The sequence below is a fragment of the Quercus suber genome, unplaced genomic scaffold, assembly GCF_002906115.3.
Source record: "Quercus suber isolate HL8 unplaced genomic scaffold, Cork oak 2.0 scaffold_46, whole genome shotgun sequence".
Lineage (NCBI taxonomy): Eukaryota > Viridiplantae > Streptophyta > Magnoliopsida > Fagales > Fagaceae > Quercus > Quercus suber.
This window is the reverse complement of record NW_027069511.1, coordinates 1137796-1160909: the sequence shown is the minus strand read 5'-3', so window position 1 is coordinate 1160909 and position 23114 is coordinate 1137796. Positions and strand designations below refer to the sequence as shown.

The 23114-nt window shown below is 34.4% G+C and overlaps 1 protein-coding gene, 2 long non-coding RNA genes and 1 pseudogene across 12 annotated transcripts; 3 read left to right on the top strand and 1 right to left on the bottom strand.

Annotated features, from left to right (window-relative positions):
* On the top strand, nucleotides 1-5454 carry LOC111999966 (L-type lectin-domain containing receptor kinase IX.1-like; annotated as a pseudogene).
* On the top strand, nucleotides 1522-3578 carry LOC111999961 (uncharacterized). Its single transcript, XR_002881660.2, has 3 exons — nucleotides 1522-1695; nucleotides 2292-2344; nucleotides 2817-3578. It is a non-coding gene; the product is annotated as an uncharacterized LOC111999961 (long non-coding RNA).
* Nucleotides 5455-5707: 253 nt separating the features above from the next.
* LOC111999962 (uncharacterized) lies at nucleotides 5708-12130 on the top strand. 9 transcript variants are annotated; one of them, XR_010628261.1, is made up of 7 exons: nucleotides 5708-6000; nucleotides 7454-7583; nucleotides 7727-7843; nucleotides 8704-8784; nucleotides 10030-10102; nucleotides 10783-10813; nucleotides 11805-12130. It is a non-coding gene; the product is annotated as an uncharacterized LOC111999962 (long non-coding RNA). The 9 variants fall into 9 exon arrangements; XR_010628259.1 differs by having other exon boundaries at nucleotides 10778-10813; XR_010628260.1 differs by having other exon boundaries at nucleotides 10745-10813.
* Nucleotides 12131-19368: 7238 nt separating this feature from the next.
* LOC112038473 (receptor-like protein 7) lies at nucleotides 19369-22632 on the bottom strand. 2 transcript variants are annotated; one of them, XM_065771605.1, is made up of 2 exons: nucleotides 21111-22632; nucleotides 19369-21011 (listed from the first exon to the last, which is right to left on the bottom strand). In XM_065771605.1, exons 1-2 carry the CDS (start codon nucleotides 22563-22565, stop codon nucleotides 19608-19610), a joined length of 2859 nt encoding a protein of 952 aa, XP_065627677.1. In that variant the 5' UTR covers nucleotides 22566-22632; the 3' UTR covers nucleotides 19369-19607. The 2 variants fall into 2 exon arrangements, with proteins under 2 accessions (XP_065627677.1, XP_065627676.1); XM_065771604.1 differs by having other exon boundaries at nucleotides 19369-21556; nucleotides 21629-22631.
* Between the last annotated feature and the right edge of the window lie 482 nt (nucleotides 22633-23114).

Here is a 23114-nt window from a genome sequence, read left to right as displayed (position 1 = left end):
ATGGCGCTCTCCAACTTTTGGTGCTGCCTTGTTCAACATCAAAATATCCATACTCCTTTCAATCAGTTCTTATTTTTGTTGCTACCTTTATATGCAAAGTCAGTTTCCTTTAACTTCTCTACTTTCCAGCCAGATTATGTCAACATAACCTTCCAAGGTGAGGCATACCCAATCCCAAATGCTCTCCAACTCACAAAGGATACAAACTATGGCTCACTCAACTACAGTGCTGGTCGTGCCTCATATCATGAAGCAGTACAGCTTTGGGTTAACTCCGAAGGGAGGCTTACACTTACAGACTTCACCACTCACTTCTCCTTTGTAATCAATGCTATTAATATGTCAAAGTCTGGTGATGGGCTATCCTTCTTCATTGCACCATTTGATTCTAAGATGCCTGAGAAATCAGCTGGCGGGTTTCTCGGACTGTTTAGTGTTGAATCCGCCATCAATGCCTCTAGAAATCAAATAGTTGCAGTTGAGTTTGACAGCTTCAAAAACCCTTGGGATCCTAGTGATGACCATGTAGGAACTAATGTTAATTCCATTGTCTCAAAGGCAAATGTACCATGAAATAGTAGCATTAAAAGTGGGGAAACAGCAAATGCATGGATAGGTTATAACGCAACCACCAAAAATCTGAGTGTGTTCCTCACTTATGCTGATGATCCATTCTTTAATGGGAACTGTAGCCTTTCATATATTGTTGATTTAAGTACTGTTTTACCAAAATGGGTTCGTGTTGGTTTCTCAGCAAGCCACAGGTGGGCTCTTTGAGTCACATAAAGTACTTTCTTAGCCATTTAGCTCAAGCTTGGACACTGGAAATGGGAACAAGGAAAACAAAGTGTGGTTTAAGGTTGGTTTAGGAGTTGGTTTGGGTGCAGTGAATTGTGGGTTGTGTTTACTTTTGTACATACGCTGGAGAAAAAGGGTTGGCGGGAAAAAAGAAAATTTGCACGATGATGTCTCTATGGATGATGAATTTGAAAAAGGAACTGGGCCGAGGAGCTTCACCTAGCGTGAACTTGCTCATGCAACAAACAACTTTGCTAACGGAGGAAAGCTTGGTGAGGGTGGATTTGGAGGTGTTTACAAGGGTGTGTTAAGCTAATCCAAAGCAGACGTTGCCGTTAAGAGGGTCTCAAGAGGGTCTAAGGAAGGGAAGGAGTACATGTCAGAAGTGAAAATCATTGGTCGTTTAAAACATACGAATTTGGTTCAACTCGTTGGTTGGTGCCATGAACAAGGTGAGTTGCTCATTGTGTACGAGTACATGCCTAATAGAAGCCACGATTTTCATCTATTTGGAGCAAAGATTATGCTAACATGGCCAATAAGGTATAAAATAGCACTCGGATTAGCTTCTGCGTTGCTCTACCTTCATGAAGAGTGGTCCATTAAAAATTTGCTCTACCTTCATTAAGAGTCAAATTTTTAATGGACCACATGTGCCCCAACTAACCCAACAATACCCCACCACTCATTTTCACACCATCTCTTTTCTCTCTTTTGGCCGGCCATCTCTTTTCTTCCTTTCATTTTCTTTCTTTTTTCTTTACTTAAACACACACACTCACTTCCACACTCACCCACCGGACTCCACTCCAAACCACCATCTCACCATCATTTTCCGGCAAGATCACCGGAAAATTCTTAAAAACCCATAAGCATCTTCACATCCTTTTATTTGAGGTAAAAGTTTCTAATCTTTTTGGTAGGGTTTACACTTTTGGTTGAGGTTATTTTTATCTAAGCTTTAATAATGATACCCATGTGATTTATGAGCATTGCAAGTGATATTTATGTGTTTATATGTATGGGTTTTGTATTGGTAGAATTATTTGATGAGTGAGTTTATGGTTTGTGCTAATGGTGGCTATCCAAGGTTTATTTGTGGTGGAAATTTAGGGGTTTTGAGTTATAACATATGATGGTTGGTAAATCTAATTTTTCTATTGTTATTGGGTTTATTTGGAGTTAGTTGAAGTTCTAAATTTCTTGTCTTGGAGGATATTTTGATTTTGCTTTCATGGGTCTCTTGAAGATGTAGTGTAAATCTTGTGGAAGCTAGTCATAATGTTGGAGATGATATTGAATGGGTTAGCCTTATAAATTTATGCCTTGTGAAACAATTTGTTGAGAAAATTTGGAAGTAGAATATATTATTATTGATGAGGTTAAATATTAGGCTTGCCTAATTAAGTGCTTATTTGGCAATTCCTAAATTGTAGCTAAATACAATTTCAAGCTCTATGCTAATTGTGATAGGTTTACTTGATATTGTTTAGGTTCTAGCTAATCTCCTTGGAGTTTGGAGAATTAGGCTTTTTATGGTTGTGAGGTAAGTAGCTTTTTAACGGGATTCTTAAAAAATAACCATATTGCATAAATATTGTTTTTTGGGGTTAGACACGTTTTTGGAAACTACCTATGGAAACTATTTTCCTAAAAACTATTGTGTCGTAACCTTAATATATATATATATATATATGATTATATATATGAAAAAGCATATATCATATTTGGTATTGCATTTGGGGAAATGCATGAATTGTTAACATGAAAAAATGAGCATCTTTTATTTAATCTTTGATAAGGAAATCATGGATTTTACTGTATATTATAAAATTTAAAGATGCTTATCATGTCTTGTTATGTGGGAAATTGATAGAAAATCTCTTGACAAGAATGAAGTTGAAAACCTTACAAACTTTGTGGAAGTTAGATTATTTAAGGTTTTTCTGAAATTACCTAGACATAAACTATGTGTTTCAAAGTATATGTAACTTGTAAGCTTTATGTGGTTTTAACAGCATGCCATGTGTGATTTTTCGATGATCACCCGAATTGGTTTCCGCAGTCTTTGTGACAACAGAATCAAATCTAGGTCAGCACCCTTTCACTTTGGATGATGTGTTCTTCCCTGTTGCCAATGGGGGGATGAGGTTCCTTGATTGTGTGTGGGTGAGGCTGCTACCTAGGGGCCAAGAGACCACATACAAGAGAGGTCCTATTTGATGCACTCTCTCTGCTGCCTATGGGGGGAGAGAAAAACCTTGAGGGTATGGGTGAGGCTGCTGTCCATGGGGCCTAGAGTCTACATACCAGAAAGGACAATATCATGCCGGTTGTAAATGGGTGGATCCCCTGACCGATCTATGTGGTAGTGTGGTATATTTGTGATAATTTACCTTATGTTAGATATTATAGCTTTGAAAATTATATTGTTGGTGCTCACAAATTATAGTATATAGTTTCAAGGTATTTACTTTGAGAAACTTTGTGTTTCATTATTCAGTCATTCTTGTCATATCATATTATTATTATTGAAATTGAAACTTGCATTTCCCCCACCCCCATTAATTATGCTTCTTACTGGGCCCTGTCTCATTCCATTATTTAATAAATTTTTTAGAGTAGGCAATAATCTTTTGAGACAGCTTTTTGGTGGCTAATAGTAGTTAGACTAACTACTAATAGAGGTTGAACCTTTTTAATGGAGATATTAGATATGTACATCTTAGAATAGGCTTGACTCATTCTTTTGTATATTATAGTGGTTGTGACTTTATTCCCACTGATGGAACAAGTTGATGTTATGTAATTATTTATTCAGACCTCTATTCTTTTATGGCCAATGGTCTTTGTAATTACTGCTTAGAGTTCTGACTTATTTTGAGAGTAATTCAATGAAATTATTATGATAATTCTTGATGTTAGTACTTGATATGATTTATGTGGATTGGATTGTAAAAAAGAAAAAAATCTACAAGTACTTTGAGACGGCTTTCTCATACTTTGTGTAAAGTTGTTATTTACAACTATGTATTTTGTTGGCTTTTATTCCGTGCGAAATTTGATTGTAATTACTTTCAATTGATCATACCTTGTATTTGTTGTGGGATTTGTTGTAAGGGCTGTGTGATAGAGAGAGTGTGTGAAGACTCAAGCATTTGGAGGCTAAAGGATTCTCGCGGGTATGTCGTGACCTAGCTTCCCACGAAGTGAAGCATGTGCCCTGCATGTACTGGAATGTGAAGAGTCAGGCCAGGTGGAGACAGCTGTCTCTCGCGAGTATCTCGCAGATAAGGCCTTCCCGCGAGACACCCACGAGACAAGCTGTTCTGCCAGCCTGTACTGACTAACTCACACATTTTGCACCTATCCTATATAAACCCTCATTACCCACAAATGTTGAGGAATGCTTCAGAGAGAAAACCCTAGCCAAACACATTGGGAATTAGAGATTGTCATCCCCACCTTTCTCTATACACTTGCTTGTGGTATTTCCTCAACTCTTCCCTCTCCATTTCCATACCATTGAGAGGTTGATAGTCCAAACACTTACCTCACCCTCTGAGTGTGTAGAGTGACGTTTTGGTGATGCTGGGAAGCATTGAAAGAAGCCTGGAATGGCAGATGTAACATGGAGCTTGTTGCGGGATCCGGAGAGCTAGACAAGACACGGTTCCGAGAAGTCTTGTTGGAGTAGGAGCTTGGAGGGCTTAGGTGCATCGGGTAGATTAGGCTTGGAGGGTCTCTTGCTAACCCATGTATCCCAACTGATTGTCTAGTGGATCGATTTCCGCTTGGAGGGCGGCGGAGAGGTTTTTCGCCGAGTTCTTCGGTTTTCTCTTCGAAAATACGTCTTGGTGTTTTCTGTGTTTGCATCCTTCTTCCCTACTCTTTTATATTCCATTATATTGCTGTGTTGTTTAGTTTTTGGATTAGAATAGCTTATTTGCTTATCCGCTCGCATTTACATTATTCCGCACTTTGTATTAAGTTAGTGTAAAAACTATCGAGCCGTAACTTTAAATTGGGGGTCTAAATTGCTCTTGTGTTTTCAACACATTTCCGAGGTTTCACTTTGAACCCTTTGGGGTTTGGGGCATTCCACAATGTACAGTGCATAGAGATTTAAAGCCGAGCAATATCATGTTGGATTCAAACTTCAATGCCAAGCTTGGTGATTTCGGTCTTGCAAGGCTTGTAGACCATGAGCTAGGCTCACAAACAACTGTTTTGGCAGGCACCATGGGCTACCTAGCCCCTAAGTGTGTTACCACTGGTAAGGCTTCTAGGGAATCTAATGTCTATAGTTTTGGGGTGATTTCCGTTGAAATTTTACGTGGAAGAAAGCCATTCGAGCCATAGGAAGAACCTAGCAAGATAAAGTTGGTAGAATGGGTGTGGGACCATTATGGAAAAGGTCAACCACTTGAAGTTGCCGATAAAGGATTGAATATCCAATTTGATGAGCGGCAAATAGAGTGCTTGATAGTTGTTGGTTTATGGTGTTGCCATCCTAATACCACTATAAGGCCCACTATAAGGCAACTGCTAAATGTGCTGAATTTTGAAGCTCCCTTGCCTAAGCTTCCATCAAAGTTGCCAGTGCCAATGTATTTTGTGCCTCCCATGCAAGAGTTTACTATAATTACGCATTAATATGTGATTATTCATGATTTGATATAGGAGTTTATTGAAAGTTGTAATATGAAAATTACCATTAAAAATGAAGTGAGTAAAATCTAATACTATATATAATAGCAAAAGCTTTTACCAGATGTTGACACGTAAGGCAAAAAGACCCCTTAAAATGCTGACACGTATAAATTAAAAAGCGGTAAATTAGAACGTTTCACTCCGCTCAAAACACCTTATGAGAGCCTCCCGTATAAAAACAAAACAAACCGCTTAATATATTTGTAAATTACGTTCAAAAGGCTTTTGTCCTATACAGAGAAAGAGAGAACAGAAATTCTGATTTTTATTCTATTTTATCCAATTTCCCTTCTCTGTTCCACTTCTCCATCTTCCAAAACACACTCCACGGCCAAACCCCTTCTTCATCGTCCAAAACCTAGACCATAAAGGTAGACGATTTGGTGAAAGAGAAAAAACACAAAAGAACAGAGAGATACAAAGAGATTTCGTAAACTGCAGAAGAACAGAGATCGAAAGATAGATCGATAATTTCGGGAACTAGTTCCGGTACATTTTTTCTCCATTATTTTAGATTTGGGTATGAAATATTACTTTTTATTGAGTTTTTTTGTTGGATAGGTTTAGATTTGATTTTGGTTTTGATTCCTTTTTGTTTCGGGCTTTTGGGTTCTCCATTAAAATGTTTGTTTTCTCAATTTTTCCATTTTTTTTTTTTAAATATCACTAAGCCTTTCCCTATTCTCTAATATCTGCGTTCATAGTTTTTTTTTTTTTTTCCTGGGGTTTTGATTTGGAAAACACCTTTTGATTTGTTTCACAGGGTTAAAACACCTTTTCATAGCCTTCAGTATAAAGGAAAACAAACCGCTTAAATCAGTAAATTGCAATCAAAAGGAAAGGGAAAAGAGAACAGAGTTCGTTAGAACCGTAACCCGATAGCTTAAAAGAGAATTTCTAGAACCATCGGCTTCCCCACCACTGAAAACAAAACCCAATAGATACTTATTTATTTGTTATTAATTTTGGGATTTGGGGGTTTCTAATTAGGGTTTTGCTGCAATTGTAGATTTCAATTCCTAATATGTTTTCCTCTCTGATTTTTAGAAGATCAAATTCTACCTAGGCTTTCTCTCTCAGCTTTTTTAATTTATTTTTAGGATTTTCCCCCTTGACCGATTGGTGTTCAGTTGCCTATAATAAATTGGAGACACAATGTTACTTATCAAAAAATAAATAAATTGGAGACATCATGTTATGTTATTTTTGCTACGTTGGTGTGAATTGATGCTTGAACTTTTTAAGTTTTCCCTATTTTTTAAAAAAAAATGACGTATTCATAACCGAGTTGGCTGAGCGATTGAAAGAATAGTGGAAGCTATAGCAACAACCCAGCCCACCTGCAGTTTCCTTCAATTTCATCATGATTTAAGTACTTTTGTTTGATCAAGCACATGGAGGATTATTCTAATGAGAATATTTACATAGAATTGAAAGTTGAAACTTCCTCTGATGGTTCTGTGTTTTGTTTTTTTGGTTGGATTCATGTTGTTAAACTATTCTTTCATTCCCATTTAGAATGTTTGACTCACTCACTTTTGCATTTTTCTGTATTTTTTTGGGTGGATTCATGTTGTTAAATTGTCCTTTCATTCTCATTTAGAACATTTGGCACCATTTCTACCATCACATCCTGTGGTAAGAGAAACCTGTCACATCACACATGATGTCAAAATATGCTAGAATAAATCTTAAATCTGTTTTGAAAATTTTAACTTTCTGAGTGAAGAATGATACTACTATATGCAAACCCTTAAACAACTGCCAAATATGTTGAGTATATTGGACATGAAAAAATATTTATTCACCCCGGTATTTTGGTGCATCTGACTTTAAGATTTTCATTGATAATCCTAGAAAATGTGTTCCCAACTTTTGGATTGCAATTCTATAAGATACATTCATCAATCTGTTGCTATAATGTTTTTTCTTGCCTTTGCAGCTACCAGCAGTTGGTATTCCAGCACCAAAAAGGGCTCAACCTCTTGGTACCATCTTTGCTACTCCTTGAGGTTTTGCACTTATTTTGCCAATTTCATATACATACATAGCCATGATCAAAATGTTTGGAGGTTCTTAACTCATCCTTTTCATCTTTTGGTTTTATGTTTGCATATATGTGTTGATCTTGAAAAATAATTTCATTTGGCTTTCTGCAACATGAAATAGAGGTTCATTGTTTTCTTAGTATAATATAATGATGTGAACATTACAGAGCCACTACCCCATTCTTTTTCGAGGAGTCAATGGAACAGTTGCCCATGAATTCATCATTGATTTGAGGGATTTCAAGGTATCTCAAATCATACTCTTCCTATGGATTCCCAATTCTGTAAGTTTACTTTGGCTTATAGTGAGTCATTTTAATTGCAGAACATAGTTGGTATACAACATGTGTTTGACAAAATGTCTTACTCACTTTTGCATTTTTTTCTTTTTTGATAAATCGATAGTTATACTCTTACATTAGTTTAAGTCAACTTCATGGTTTGTGTCTCTTGGTTTTAAGCATTTTCCTACAATTAAGGTAGTTTTGACATGTAGGAAAAGTACCTCTCTAAATTTCTGCCACGTTTACCATTAAAAAACTAAAATGAATCACTTTGCATAGACTGTTATATTCTAGGTGTTCACTACTCTTATATTAAAAGCTTTAATGCTGCCTATATTGATTCTCGGGATAAAACTTCGAATGGAAGTTTAAGACCTAGGGTAAAAGTGTTTGTGAACATGTGCAAAGAAAGAAACTTGTAACTGCCAGATAAGAACAATGGCTGAAGAGTTACAAAAAGGTAACGGTCAATAATATAACTTTTCCAAAAAATTTGAAACTCTTCCACCTTTCTTTTGATTTGGGAGGTACAGGCTCCTCTAGCTTATGATTACTTATGTGCAAAAAGGTTTTGAAGTGCTGTGGAAGGAACATTTTCTTCGGTTATTACTTTTTTGCTGTAGAAACATCTATGATATTACTAACTATCCTTCTAATGACCATTATTCAATTATAATATACCTTTTGATATGGTCTTCTAGGGTAAACATGAAGGAAAATGTTTGATGATTCAAAAAAATTTCTTATCATAAATTGTGTAATTTATAAATTTGTATTTACCTAAGTTAGACCATATTTCTTTCTGATGTCATATGCTTCTTTTTTTTTTTTTTTTTCAAAAATTTTAAATATGTCTGCAGGTTATACCGTTGGCTATGTGAATATTAAAGCAAAAATGTTGTTTATACTTTGCAAGTTGAACTTAGACATTGATGCTCAAGGTATGTGTGTGCATGAGTAGATTTACAATATCAGCCAAGTCATAAATAGTTGTTTGCGTTAAGCAAAAACCCCTTAAACGCCACACCCCTATACAATCAGCACATCCCAAAGATGAAATGATGTATTCATTCGGTAAAAAACATAGTGACAAAAGAAAATATCTTCCTTCTCTCAATTTTCACTCTCACATCTTTAGTACTTGCACTTTTTGTTATGTTTCGTTTCTTCTCTGCATATACCTAAGGTAGCATAGCGTTATTATTTTCCTTCTTCAAATACTGTTTTTGCAATCCAAAGTTTCTGCTGTTGCTTTTCCTATTTGAATTAGCATCTCCATTTTTAGTTATTTCTATACTCTAGAATTTTGTTTTTATTTCATTGGCTAGGGTTCTTTGGTCATATTTTGTTAATTGCTTTTATTTGGATTGTTTTGTATGATTATTTTCTATCATTTTAAAAAACCTTCTTACCCTTTCACTTTTTGCTGAATATGCCAAATTTCAACTTGGATGGTTTAAAATCTGAAAGTTCAAAGTGTACAGTAATTTATAATTTTCTTAAAAATAAAATTATGAGATTTTTGGTTAACTACTGCATTTTTGAAAAATAAATAAATAGATTAATAACTAACAAATTGTTATACACTTTCCAATAGATTGTTAGACACTGTTATCAACTTCCTTACAAACTTTTCTGTATTGGTTTTGCTTTGTAAAAAAAATGTCAGTTTGTTAGAGTTTTCTTTGGTTTAAATGTTTTAAAAATTAAATAATTTTTTTTAAGGCTTTTAAATTTACATTTTAGTCTACTTCAAAACTTACATTTTTTCTTAAGGGAATTTCAGTTGCGGTTAGTGATGATTCTCGATATAAAAGTTTCGATATTCAAAATAGAGCTCTTTCATATGGTTTGTGATCGGGGGGCTGTAAGAATTCAGTTGCGATAGTAGCAGACTACCTAAAACCAACATGTTCTATTTTATTGAATACTTATATATGAAATAGAGCATAGAATTATTTCGTTATTGAACTTGAGTTTGGCTTTAACAAATGCTCAATTTTCTTGCTGTTTATTTCAAGTAAACCTGCCATGTTTTTCCTTGGATTTTTTAGATAATTAGAGTTAATTACCTAGCATGCAACACATATTTTATAGGATCTCAGGTTTTAGAGCTTCATTTACATTGCCGTTTGTCAGTAATTTTGTATTTTCAATGACATTTTTTTACTCACGTGCTAATGTAGATTTATCATCTCTGCTCTGGCTTATAAGACTGTTGGTAACTATTCAAGAAAAGCTCCTGGATTGAGTTGAAAGGTCAGGACAACTTAATTTCCCCTTTTTTACTTTTATTTAAATTTGTCTCTTTATCATTTGTTAATGTTTGATTAAAAAAACGTTGAACAAAAAAAGTTTAATAAGATTATTAAATATGTACTTTTTGACTCTTAAATCAGATGCTAAATTTTTTTTCCCTTTACCATGTCTAGGATTCTTCTTTCACCCCTATTGAAATATAGATAGGTTTAGTATTTTAATTTGGATAGTTTGGTCTCAAATTAACATCTCTACTTTTTTTTTTTTTTGATAGCATTGGGAGTATAGCCCAAGCTTAGAGTGTAGATTTATTGACAATTTTTTTCAAAGTGAAATTGGAAGTAGGAGCAAACAAAGAAATAGCAAATATTTTTTTAAAAAACTGTTACTTCATATCAAGGGATTATTTATTTGATATGGTTTTATGATTATTTCCTGCCATTTTAAAAAACCTTCTTACCCTTTCACTTTTTGTTGAAATTTAGATTTGCTGAGTTTTCCCTGTCAAGTATGAAACTTAATAATACATGAATATGTCAAATTTCAACTTGGATGGTTTAAAATCTGAAAGTGTAGACTGTATAGTTATGGGTTTACCCTCTTTCTATTGATGTTATGGTCTGAGATTATTATTTCTGGTAGTTATTTTACGTTTTTGGAATTTTGCTCATGAAGAACAGAAAAAGGCTTATATTTTAGAAGGTGATTCAGGTATTGTTGCTTTCTACTATGCATTCTAAATTTTTTTATTTTTTTGGGGGAAAGGGTCAAAAAGAAAGAAATAAACTAAAGAATAGAGGGCATGGTATGTGTATAGTGCCTTAGGTAAATTTGGAGAACTATGTTGAATCGTTCATACACTAAGAAGTTTTTTCCCTGCCTAAAAAAAAAAAAGAACCAAGCAATTAATCCAGAAATAATAGTCCATTTGAAGTGAAGGAAATGTCTATACTTGGTGAAAAGAAGGAATTTTACCTCTGTTCGCTTATGTAAAAGGTTAAGAAAACAGAAAATATCCAAACTACTTGATGTGTTTAAATTTGTTAGAGATGAGATTTTAGATGCAATTCCTCCTGCATGTATGTGCTTCAACTTTGGACATTAGTTTAGTAAAAAATTTCTAAAGAACCATTTGAATTACAACTTATCAAAAAAAGAAAACCATTTGAAACTATAGTGCCTATGACCATTAAATGCTTGAAACTTCCATGGAGGAGATTTGGTGGTTAGGATTATAAGATGCATTCTTAGAATTTAGACTACGAAAGATTGAGCAAAGTGTAACTTGGCAGGGAAAAAATATGAATTTATTTTTCTTTTCCAATTTTGTTTCAGGTTGTTTTGTGGTTTTCAACTTTTCATAGATTTAATTTAGTGTTTCTTCCAATAGATATTGAAATATTGTTTCTTTGTATTTATACATTGGAATTTTACCTTATATTATTATTGAATATGTTCTCCTTAGTTTTCGTGATTGTTATAGATTAGCAAAAATAGTTTGAGTGGATTATGAATAGAAGTGCACTTCTACTAAAGAAAACAATTTTTGAAACGTGGAGCTCAAAAAATTGTATTTGCTTCTATCATTTCAGAGGTTACATTTAAATAGGTCTTCATTATGCTATTGCCTTTGGTTGGACAACAATCATCCATTTAGCACATCAAAGAATCCATTTTTTTCTTATAGTTTATACCTTTGTAGTTGGCAGGTTCAAGATGGACAAAATAAGAATAATGCATATGAGAAGATATGTATTTGTCGTCATTTTATTTTCCAAGTGCTATTGTGCTATAGTTTTTGCAGGTGAATGATGATGGCCCAATTCATCCAAGTGAAACAGAGCTGGCACTTACAGTTCATCAAGGCTAGAATATGGCTTAGCTCACTAAATGTTTTTTGGGGAATTTTGGACTTTTGACAATGTTATTGAACCTAACTCTATATCCCACAATTGTCATTTTTGTTTTTTGAGTTGATTGGCATTATTAAAATAAAGCCTTTAATAAACATATTAACTGTTGTATTTATTATATTGTTATGTTAAATTGATGGTATTTTAAATGTGTAAAATGTTTCCCGCGCATTGTGCGGGTTAAATGCTAGTTTAAATAATTGAAAACCCTTTATTGAGTGATGATTTGGATACTACAAAATTTATTATATAAGTTTTACAAATTGACGTGTCTCCAATCACAAAAATGACACCAATCAAATTCACTGTCTCTCAGTTTAGAAGGTGGATTTTTATTTATTTATTTATTTTGGCAGTAAAATTAATAGTAGGTTTAGCCTATAGTTTGATCCAGCAATAGGGGGTTCACTACAAAAAAACACAGGCTCTAGCCACATTTTTAAGAAACATAGCTTAAACTCTGACCTATAGCCGCGTTTTTAAAACCTGGCTACAGGTTAAGTCTATAGCCGCATTTATAAGTGCTTTCTTTCCATGTTTAAAAATGTGGCTATAGGTTTTGCTGAATAATTTATTTAAAGAGAGGACCTATACTCGCATCTAAAAAAACGCGGCTTTAGCTTACTTATAGCTGAGTTTTTAAAACGCAACTATAGGTTAAGTCTACAACCACATTTTAAAGTGATTTTAATCGTGGCTATAGGTTTGGTCAGAAAGTTTATAACCAAAAAAAAAAAAAAAAGGACCTATAGCGGCAGAAGCTGCCACAGTAGGCCTGACCCTTTAAAAAAAATGGAATTTACCTATAGTGGCAATTCAAAACCGCCGCTATAGCTGGGTATAAAAAAAAAAAAAACCTCATTCCCTATAGTGGCAATTCAAAAGTGTATAAACTGTCATGTTCTTTTAAAATTAATTTTGGAATGGAGTAAAATCCTTTGAAAAATGTATTTGAGGAGGGGCAGTAAAACCCAGAAAGATTTTATGCAAATAAAGTGTTCTACCATATATACTTAGCTTATACTTACTTACCCACAAACAAAAAATGAACTATATATGTGATTAGCTTATACTTAGCTTATTCTTGGGCTTGTGTTCCTTTTTTTATTTTTTGGCTATACATATACACACACAAAAGAATGTAAGTGCTTTGGTGTCCACACAATGTGAGAGGGAAGATGTATATATCTGATGCATAATAAGATAATTATTGGTATATTTCTCTTACAAGAGAAGAAATTATCATTTAAGTTTGTTCTTGTTGGCATGTATAGATTTTTATAAATTATATAATTAGACTTGTTGGTAGTTTTGTAATATGGGATGCATTATGTATATGATGTTATATATTGCAAGTAGATTGGGTGACAAGGTAATTGGACATACCTTATCATTGGGATTGATGAATTTTGATATTGAAAAGTTTTAGCTTTGCTTCAGCTTATAAAATTGGTGCCTTTTTGTATAGTTTGTGATCTAGCAAGTTGAAAAAAAAAAGTGTTTTTTTTTTTTAAGATAAAAAATAAAAGAAATGAAATGCGTGTACTTCTAGTGCAATGATCCTTCTGAAAGTCTGCTGTTAATTCTGATACTTATTTCTTTCCTAGTTTGATCATTATGAACAAGATTGGCAATGAAATTTTGCTAGTCCCAGTTTCTTATATATGATTGTGAAGGTTCATACTTTTTCCATGGTTGAGGCTAGGCTTAACACAGTTTTCCAAGCTTATCCATTGATGAATTCTTTACCCTTCTAATGTTTGAGCATATGTGCAATATTTCAGCTGATGTAATGATAATATTTCTTGCTGAAATTGAGGTGCCACCAGAAGCATCAGATGGTGTAGTGTTTGATAAATGTTCGATGATGATCACAGGGCCGGCTTAATGTGTTTTGGGGCCTAAGACAACAATTTTGAGTGGGGCCTTTTTAAAAAAAAAAATTTAAATATTAAAATTTTTTAATCGTAGATTTTTTTTTCCTCACAAAAATAGTTTTATTTGTTAACAATATAACAACAAGTGTTAATGTGGACCCATATAAGAGTATACAAGTAAATTTTTTTTTATAACGAATCAACGAAATTCTCAACCAAAAAAAAAAAAAAATTGAAGGTGAAATTTATTTAAAAAATTAAAACCCCAAGAGATAAGTACAGACGTAGTTCCATAATTACTAAAAATAATAAAATAAAATAAATTTATGGTCCTTTGCTACTCCACGTCCCATGAAAATGAGTTTACCTATGTGCTATGTCAGAATTTAAAGTAATTACCAAGAATAAAATAAAGAGAAAGTAAAACAAGATAGCTTGAATTATGAGAAAGTTCAGGAAAGAAACAATCTAGAGAAGTAACAAACCTGAGGATCAGACTCAAATGAGGAGAAGAAGGTCTGAAGCGCAGTAGCTACAACTTCAAAACAATTTCTTTTTTATGCTTTAAATAGAGAGTGGGGCAAAATTTCCAGCAATTCATACAAGAAAAATTGAGGTTTGAGATTGAATATGTATGTAATTTTTGTCTTTAAATTTTATTTGTTTTGTTGAGAGAGATTAGTTGTTTGGTTAAGAGAGAGAGTGTGTTTTTTTAGCTTCCCTATGTGGGAGTTAATGAATTCTACACTAAAAAACACCCATGGAGAAGGTGAAAAGGTTACACATCTAACGAAAAATTTATTTTTTCTAGTTTTTTCTTTGATAAAAAATTTATTTTTTATTTATTGGTTAAAATTTTGGGCTTAATTAATATTTTCGAGAAATAGATCCTATTGGGTAGAAATAATGTTACGATATTCAACATTTTTCACAACAATTGAGTTAGCAAATTTTGGTTTTTATTGGTTTTATTTGGGTCATTATTGACATTATTTTATCATCTAACATTTTGAGACTTAAAAATTTTTGATTGGTTGAAATTTGGGGCCTCTTTTTGCTGAGGGGCCTTAAGCGATCGCCTCAGTTGTTTAGCATATTGAGCTGGCACTGGATAATCAATTGCATTGCAGTGTATTAGCATTATACTCAGAAAGTTTGCTTGTTGATGAGGGGGGGGGGGGGGGGGGGGGGAGGGGGGAACAGGATGCCATATTTTAAGTATGTAGATTTTTTACACATATATTATTTGCTTCTACATTGGAGTGTTGCTTTTCAATGTGATAGTTTTGTCCAAATATCCATAACTTCCATTGTCTTTGCATTATCTGGACATTCTAAAGAAGTAACATGCTGTAGTTGATCTATTATATGTGGGAGTTTTTCTATTCGTACCACATGGCATATCCTAAGAGCTGGTCAATTTTTATTTTTATTTTCATTTTTTAAAGTCCTGAGATTTTTTTTTTCTTTTCTTGAATAAAGTCTCTGTTTTAAATTCTTGCATGTGATTTTTCACCTTTTTTAACACTTCTATAAATTTTTGTTGTGTTAAACCTACTTGAACTTGATGATCCCTTGCTAACACTTATAGGCATTGTGGAAATTTGGTGGATTGCAGGCTGAGGAAGAACGTTTTTTCATTGAGTTAGACGAGAACAACCAAGTGTGGTTGAAGTACTTTCCTTCTCAAAACATACCCACTTTTTGTCATTTATTAGGTATCATTGAATTACTTGGTTGAACCATTTACTTCTTCTTCTTCTTCATTTTTTATTTTTTTATTTTTTATGACACTGCGTAAAACATAAAGCAAACAACATGGCTCCCTTATTTAGACATTGTTGGGTAATTATGTTTTGGCCTGATAATTTATTTATTATATATGGTGCTATAATTAAGCCTTTTTCTTTACTATAAATTTGCTTTACCACAAGCATTAAGTCTCATAATAATAAGATTCCAAGTTATATAGCTTCTTTTGTTATCTCTAATAATCTAGATTATCTTAGAACCCTACCTCTATAACTTTTCACCTTTTTGTTTCTTCTTTCTTTGTCATCTAACAGATACTTTGACAAACAGAATGCATATTGGGAAGGCCTAAAATATAGGAAAAGAGTTTTGGACATTGGCTACTTGTCTTGTACTGAAACATGACCTTAAAAGCGTGGATGTAAAGTTGAATTTAATCAACCATCTTGTTGGCTTTATTCCGTGCCAATTTGCTTGTAATTTAGCACTTAGAAACCCTGTATTTAGGTGGGAATCATGTACGGGTAGTGTGTGAGAGAGTGTGAAGAAATGCTCAAGAGTGTGCAGTGAAGCAGGGACTCGTGACTGGATCTCGCAGGTGGCTCGCGACTAGCAAGCTGCCAGATGATACACACACGAGTGTAGCATGCAGAGAAGCTAAACCATCATGCTAGCTGTTGCACTACAGGACAAAAAGTCCAGACTGGCCATTCTGTTAGCTCGCAGCTTGAACTCGCGACTCAGTCAAGTCGCGAGGCCAAATCGCCAGCCAGCTTTGTTTTGGAAAAACTGACTCTTCGCATTCCTTTCTCACCCTAGTATAAATATCCCTTATACCCACAAAATGTAGAGAGCTTCCAAAGAGAATTTTGAGAGAGAAACCTTAGAAAAAAAAAATACACAAGATTGACTCATCCACAATCTTTTCATAGAGACTCTTCAAATTCCTCTACTCTTACCCTCTCCATTGTTACATTCTTGAGAGGTTCATTACCCAAATCATTTTCTCACCATACCCATATATGTGAGAAGGCTATTTAGTGCTTTGAGAAGCAGTTAGGAAGGGACCAATAGTTATTGTAACCTCATTGGAGTAAGAAACTTGGAGGGCTTAGGTACACTAGGTAGATTAGGCTTTGAAGGTCTATTGTTGTTCATATATCTCAACTACATTTTCTAGTGGATTATTGACCGCTTGGAGGGCGGCGGAGAGGTTTTTCGCCGAGGGTTTTGGTTTCCTCTTCGATAACACATCGTTGTGTTGTCCTTGTGTTTGCATCTCTCTTCCCTTAATCTTTGCCATTTAATTTCTGCTGTGGATGTGGTTTTATTTGGTTTAGATTGTTTATCAATTCTGTCATTAGCTTGTGTTCATTTTCTGCACATATATTGTTTGACATTAAGCTTGAATTGATAATTTCATAATTGGGGGTCTAAACGTTCATAGTGTTTTACACGCTATTTGAACACTCAATGGAAAATAAAATGTTTAAATTACTATCAATTTTGTTAAAAAATATTCATAAACTAACATGATAATGCATCTCCTTTATATCATTTTTCGTTAGAGATATATTAACTTAATAGATCCAACTCTAATCCTACTTTTTGTGCAAGCCAGGTCTCCTACTTGTACTAGAAGTTTGTTAATCATAGTTGATGTATGATTAATATTTCTTCCGTGGACGTAAGCCGTTAGACTGAATCATATGCTTCAATTTTTTAGAACTTATCACACTAAGTTATGCTTGAATTAGTGTTATATGTTTTACAAAATTTAAAACATAAGTTACCATTGAATTAGTGTTATATGTTCTAAGAAAATTTAAGCATACTTGGGTATGTTTGTTCTTAACCAATCACATAGGAATCTAATTATAATAATTATTAGCTCCGTAATACCAAATGTTGTTGTAGGTCAAACTCCGTAAATATTGTATAGCAATGGATAAAAGTTGGATAGATAAGAGGAGGAATTCAATGGAATATGTTCAAGGTGTAGTCAAATTCGTGGAATTTGCATCTCTAATTGCACGTGATGGGAAGATCTTATGTTCTTGTAACAAATGTATGAATATGAAATTATTACCGCCAAATGTGGCACGTGATCATTGTTGGACTCGAGGGATTCTTAAAAATTACAAACATTAGAAATTTCATGGGGAATCAGTGGTTGCACCAACGGCTATCGAATGTGGGAGTACTCATATGCAAGAAACCCTAAATTAATACGGTGACTTCTATGGGATGTTGCACAATTTGTGCCCCACGCATGAAATGACACCCAAACCAATGGAACAAGGTCAAAATGTGCAACAATCGACTAAAGGTCCGAATGATGATGCAAATTTTTTTTACAATATGATAGATGATGTAGACAAACCTTTATATGATGGTTTTACAAAATTTAGCATATTCTCAGCCATTGTTGTGTTATTTTAGTTGAAGACTTTTTGTGGTTGGACCAACAAGTCATTTACTATTGCTTCAAATTTTGAAAGATTTACTTCCTTCAAATGATAAGTTGCCAAAAGAGTATTATGAGGCTAAGAAGATAATTCGAGATTTGAGTTTGGGTTATGAGAAGATTCATGCTTGTTCCAATGACTGCATGCTATTTTGGAAGGAAAATGTTAACCTCAAGGCATGTCCTTGTTATGCCACTTCGAGGTGGAAAATAAATGAGACATCTATTACGGATAATAATTCTTCATCCAATAAGGAAAGAAGAAAGCTGCAAAGATCCTACAGTGGTTCCCTTTAAAGCCAAGACTACATCGACTCTTTCTGTCACCCGAACTGGCTAGTTCTATGAAACAGCATGTTAATGGTCATACTGATGACGGGGTAATGCGGCATCCTGCTGACTCAGATGCATGGAAAATATTTGACACCAAGTATTTAGAGTTCTTGTTTGAGCCTCGTAATATCATAGTTGGATTAACTACAGATGGGTTCAACCCCTTCGGAATTATGAGTACTACTCACAATACATGGCCTGTCATGTTAATCCCCTACATTCTCCCATCTTAACTGTGCATGAAACGACCATCTTTGATTCTATCACTAGTTATTCCTAGTCCTACCTTACCAGGGATAGCTATAGATATGTACTCACAACCCTTAGTAGAAGAACTAAAGGAATTATGGTATGTTGGAGCAGAAGCATACTATGCATCTTCAAAAAAAAAAAAAAAAANATATCAAATAAAAAAAATGCTAAATCCACAATATTTTAACATTAATTTCACAACAAATTATAGGTAAGTTATTATTGATGGATAGCACTGGAGCTACAGTGCTTTTGGTTTATTAAACTGGCACTGTAGCTACAGTGCCTAAAGAGGTTTTTTTTTTTTTTTTTTTTTTTTTTTTTTTTTTTTAGTAATCCTATTTTGTAGAAAAAAAACTGTGTTTTATATATATGATTTTTATTTTGAAAATCTAATTTATAAGTGAATAAATCAATTTGAAAATTAATATGAGAGTGGTCCTATTTTTTAGGAAATATTTTAATGAGAGTTAGAGTTACATTTTTACTGAATTACCTTTTAGTTTTGTCTTTACTTAAACATAAGAGTGTAGGGACATTTTTGAACTAAAAATGAAAAATCCAAACAAGAGAAGCCCTTTAAATAATAGTATAGATAAATAATAATTTATTTATTTATTATATATAATTTTTTTAATAAGAGTTGCAAACCTTCATACATATACGATATCATGTATCAAACATGCGATATTTCAATACCACCATAGCAGGAAAGAAAGTTCAAAAGAAAAATTAAAGACAGTGCAATGACAAAATATCTAAGACCGTAATACATTACAGACATGGTAGATTTTCATAGATATGTATCTGTTGAAAAAAAGAACTTCATGGACGGAAATCTCTGAAGAAAATCTTGGTTAATCAAATCCAGCTACTGCGTTGCTTCATTTTCCACCTTTCTTCTTTCACTTCTACTGCTTTCTTCCAAAATTCTTGAGAAACCTCTCCAACTTTCTTATGGTCAGGTTATTCCCAATAACAAACCCAATTATTAACCCACTCCCATATCCCATCATTATAACTACCCAATCTGATTTACTTGGAAAATTTGACCCTTCACCTTGTTTGGAATTCGGTGGTGGTTGTGTCAATGTCTCAGAAATTTTGCATTTCTTAGTCAAAGGCACACCACACAAACCTGTGTTTCCCAAATATGAATCATTTTCAAAGGTAGAGAATTGTTTACCTTGTGGAATAGGCCCCGTAAGATGGTTATTTGAGGCATTGAAGAATGCAAGGAATGTGAGTTGCAATAATTGCTGAGGAATCTCTCCTGATAGCCTATTTTGAGAAAGGTCCAAAGATTCAAGCTCCCTTAAGTTCTCTAAGGAATGTGGGATAGGACCAGTGAGAATGTTGTTGGATATGTTGAGCAAATGAAGCCCCTTTAAATTTCCAATGAGTTCTGAAATTTCTCCATCAAATTTATTGCTTGAGAGGTCAATAGCTACAAGATGATCTTGGATCTTTTGATATAGTGTCTTGATGCCTTTGTTTGTCAATTCCAAGTTGTAATAAAAATAATTTTCAAAATCGAAATAAGGTGTTGGGGTGCTTGTGTCTCCATTCATATAAGCATTATCCTTGTCAAATGTCGAGTTGGCAACTTTCATGGAGGTCCAACTTTGGAAGTGCTCATATGGTAACTTACCTGTAAAGTTATTGAAAGAGACATCAATGATTTGCAACTTGGGGAAATCAAGACTGCTTTCAGGTTTCCCAATTGCACTATGGAACCCATTAGATTGCAAACTTAGAACCCTCAACCTTGAAAGATTCCCCAACCAAGAGGGAAAAATGTCAGAAAATCGATTGTTACCAAGAAGAAGAATCTCCAGCATTGTGCAATTGGACAATGATCTTGGTACTTGCCCTTCTAATTGATTATAACTTACACCAATCGCTCTCAATCTACTTTCTTCCATGTATATTCCAGGAAGTATTCCACGGAAATTGTTGTTTTGTAAATTCAATACTACCAAGTTGCTCAATTTGCTCAAGCATTGTGGAAGCATGCCCCCCAAGTTGTTGTGTGAGAGATCCAGTGTTACAATTGAGCTAAGATTGCAAAATAATGGTGAGATTTCTCCAGTCAATTTATTGTTAGAGACCTCGTAGTGGGTGATGGAAGGTGGAGGAATTGGAAGTGATCCTTGCAGCTTGTTGGAAGAGAGAGCCAAATAAAGTAAACTATCCCATGGAAGAATTGGCGGAGTGTGGTTGACAGACTCAAAAGTTGTAAGGAAGTTGGAGGATAGATCCAACACTGAGAGAGTTTGTTTCCCTATGTTGAATATCCAGTTTGGTATTTGACCCTGAATTTTGTTGTTGATGAGATACAAAACCTTCAATTCATGCTGAGAACGCAAAAAAGTTGGGAATTCAGTCAAGTTACATGCATTTAATGTTAATACCTCAAGCTTTGGAGTACTGGCGTTGAATGTTGAATTAATGGGGAATGATAGATGGATTCCTGAAAGCTGGAGTGCAGTTAGATTTTTGAGCTTTAGAAACAAGCCCATGTCCACTCTGCCACTGAGGTTATTTGAAGCTAGACTCAGATATTCAAGATTCGCAAGCCTACAAATTGATTGTGGAATTGAACCATGGAATTTATTAAGCCCAAGGTCCAATGCAGTTAGCTGGGTAAGGTTTCCAAGCCAAGGTGGAATTTGACCAGTTAGTTGATTGCCACCAACTGAAAAATCGGTAAGTTGGGTCAGGTTCTTAAGAGAAGATGGAATGTCACCATATAAATTGGTTTCCGCTAAGCGCAAAAGAGTGAGCTTTGTCTGCTTACCAAGCCAAGACAACGTTTGTGCACTGAAACTATTCGTGGAAAGTTTTAGTTGACTGAGTTGTGTGAGGTTGGCCAATGAGAAAGGGATTTGCCCCGAAAATTTATTAGACGAGAGAGACAAAACAATGAGATTGGTAAGGTTACCAAGTGAAGTCGGTACCAAACCAGAGAAATGGCAAGTATTGATATCCAATTCAATTAAGGACTTTAGGTTTCCAATTGAATCTGGTAACTTTCCAGAGAATCCCGTGTTTGCAAGTCTCAGTATTTGAAGGGGATTGCTACTGTGGAATTCTGGTAGATATCCGGTGAGATTTTCATTGTCTTGCACAATGAGGAATTGAAGATTCTGTAACTTGAAAATCTCTACAGGGAATTCACCATATAATCCGCAGCTGCTCAGGTCAAGAGATTTTAAAGAAGACAAGTTGGCCAAGATGTGAGGTACTGGGGAAGATAAGTTCACCCTACTGAGATAAAGAAGTTTGAGGCTGGTAAAGTTTTCAACAACACTTTTTAGGCCGGGTTTTTGGAGTTTCAATGGATTGAATGAGAGATCAAGGGAAACCAAGTTGGAGAGCTCAAGGATTTCTGGTGGAATTTGACCACTGAAGGCAGACATAGAGAGGTTGAGATATGTTAAGTTTGAGAGGTACCTGATGCTTGGGGGAATTTGAGAATAATTGAAGTGATTACCAGCGAGATTGAGCTTTTGAAGGCGCACAAGGTGGAAAAGGCTGCTGCTAGAGTTGAAGGAGCCATACAGTTGACTGCTACTGAGGTCAAGGCCAATCACGTAACCTGTACCTCTATCACATAGGACACCATCCCATGAACAGCAATCATTCCTTTCTCCAGAGTTCCACGATGAAATCTTTGGATAAGCAAAAGGATCAGAAGAAGCACTCACATTAATTTTAAAGCTTTGCTTGAATTGCAACAAGGCAGAACTCTCAAAATCTTTACACGCTGGCTGAGTGGATAAAGAGGAACAACTATTTAGATAATGAAAAAACGACAAGAAGAAGAGCAAGCGCATAGATATCAAGAGACACATGGATGACCCCATATTAGTATCTTCAAAAACTTCCTTAGCACTCTGATAATTTTGAAACTAGGAGTGAATTTCTTTTATAGACAAGATTCAGGGCTAGTGCAATTACATCATTATACATGGATATTTTTTTTACATGTAAGCATTCATTAGTGCAATGGACCACCTAGTTGCCGTGTGATGGTGGCCTTACATAAAGAAAAAGTTAATATTTCTGTAAGTCTATTGAAAATTGGGAAGATGTAACATGTTAATCAACTTGATGTAACATATTACTGCACTCAAAGATGCAACAAGGTTCCCAAAGGTCACTTTTATTTGAGGTGATAGTTAAAAATATGCGACCCAATCTTATCTCAAACTTGTGTTGTTCATATCTCCAGATGAAAATCAACTTCACTCAAAAATTATATATATATATATATATATTATATCAAAGTTTTTTGCGATATTCTTAATTATCGCTAAGCCACCACACCAAACTCATGACCTACAATTTATTGTGATAGTTTTCTAGACAGCCAAAAAAAAAAAACAAATACACGTATAATTTGGATGTTAAGG

Excerpts from the sequence above, each read along its gene's own strand:
- LOC112038473 (XM_065771604.1), bottom strand. The coding sequence starts at position 22,565 with ATGGGGTCATCCATGTGTCTCTTGATATCTATGCGCTTGCTCTTCTTC. Across the intron at positions 21,557-21,628 it reads TTCACTTGGTAACCTTACCA|AACTCAGTCAACTAAAACTT; the intron begins ATCTCATTGTTT and ends CCAACCTCACAC.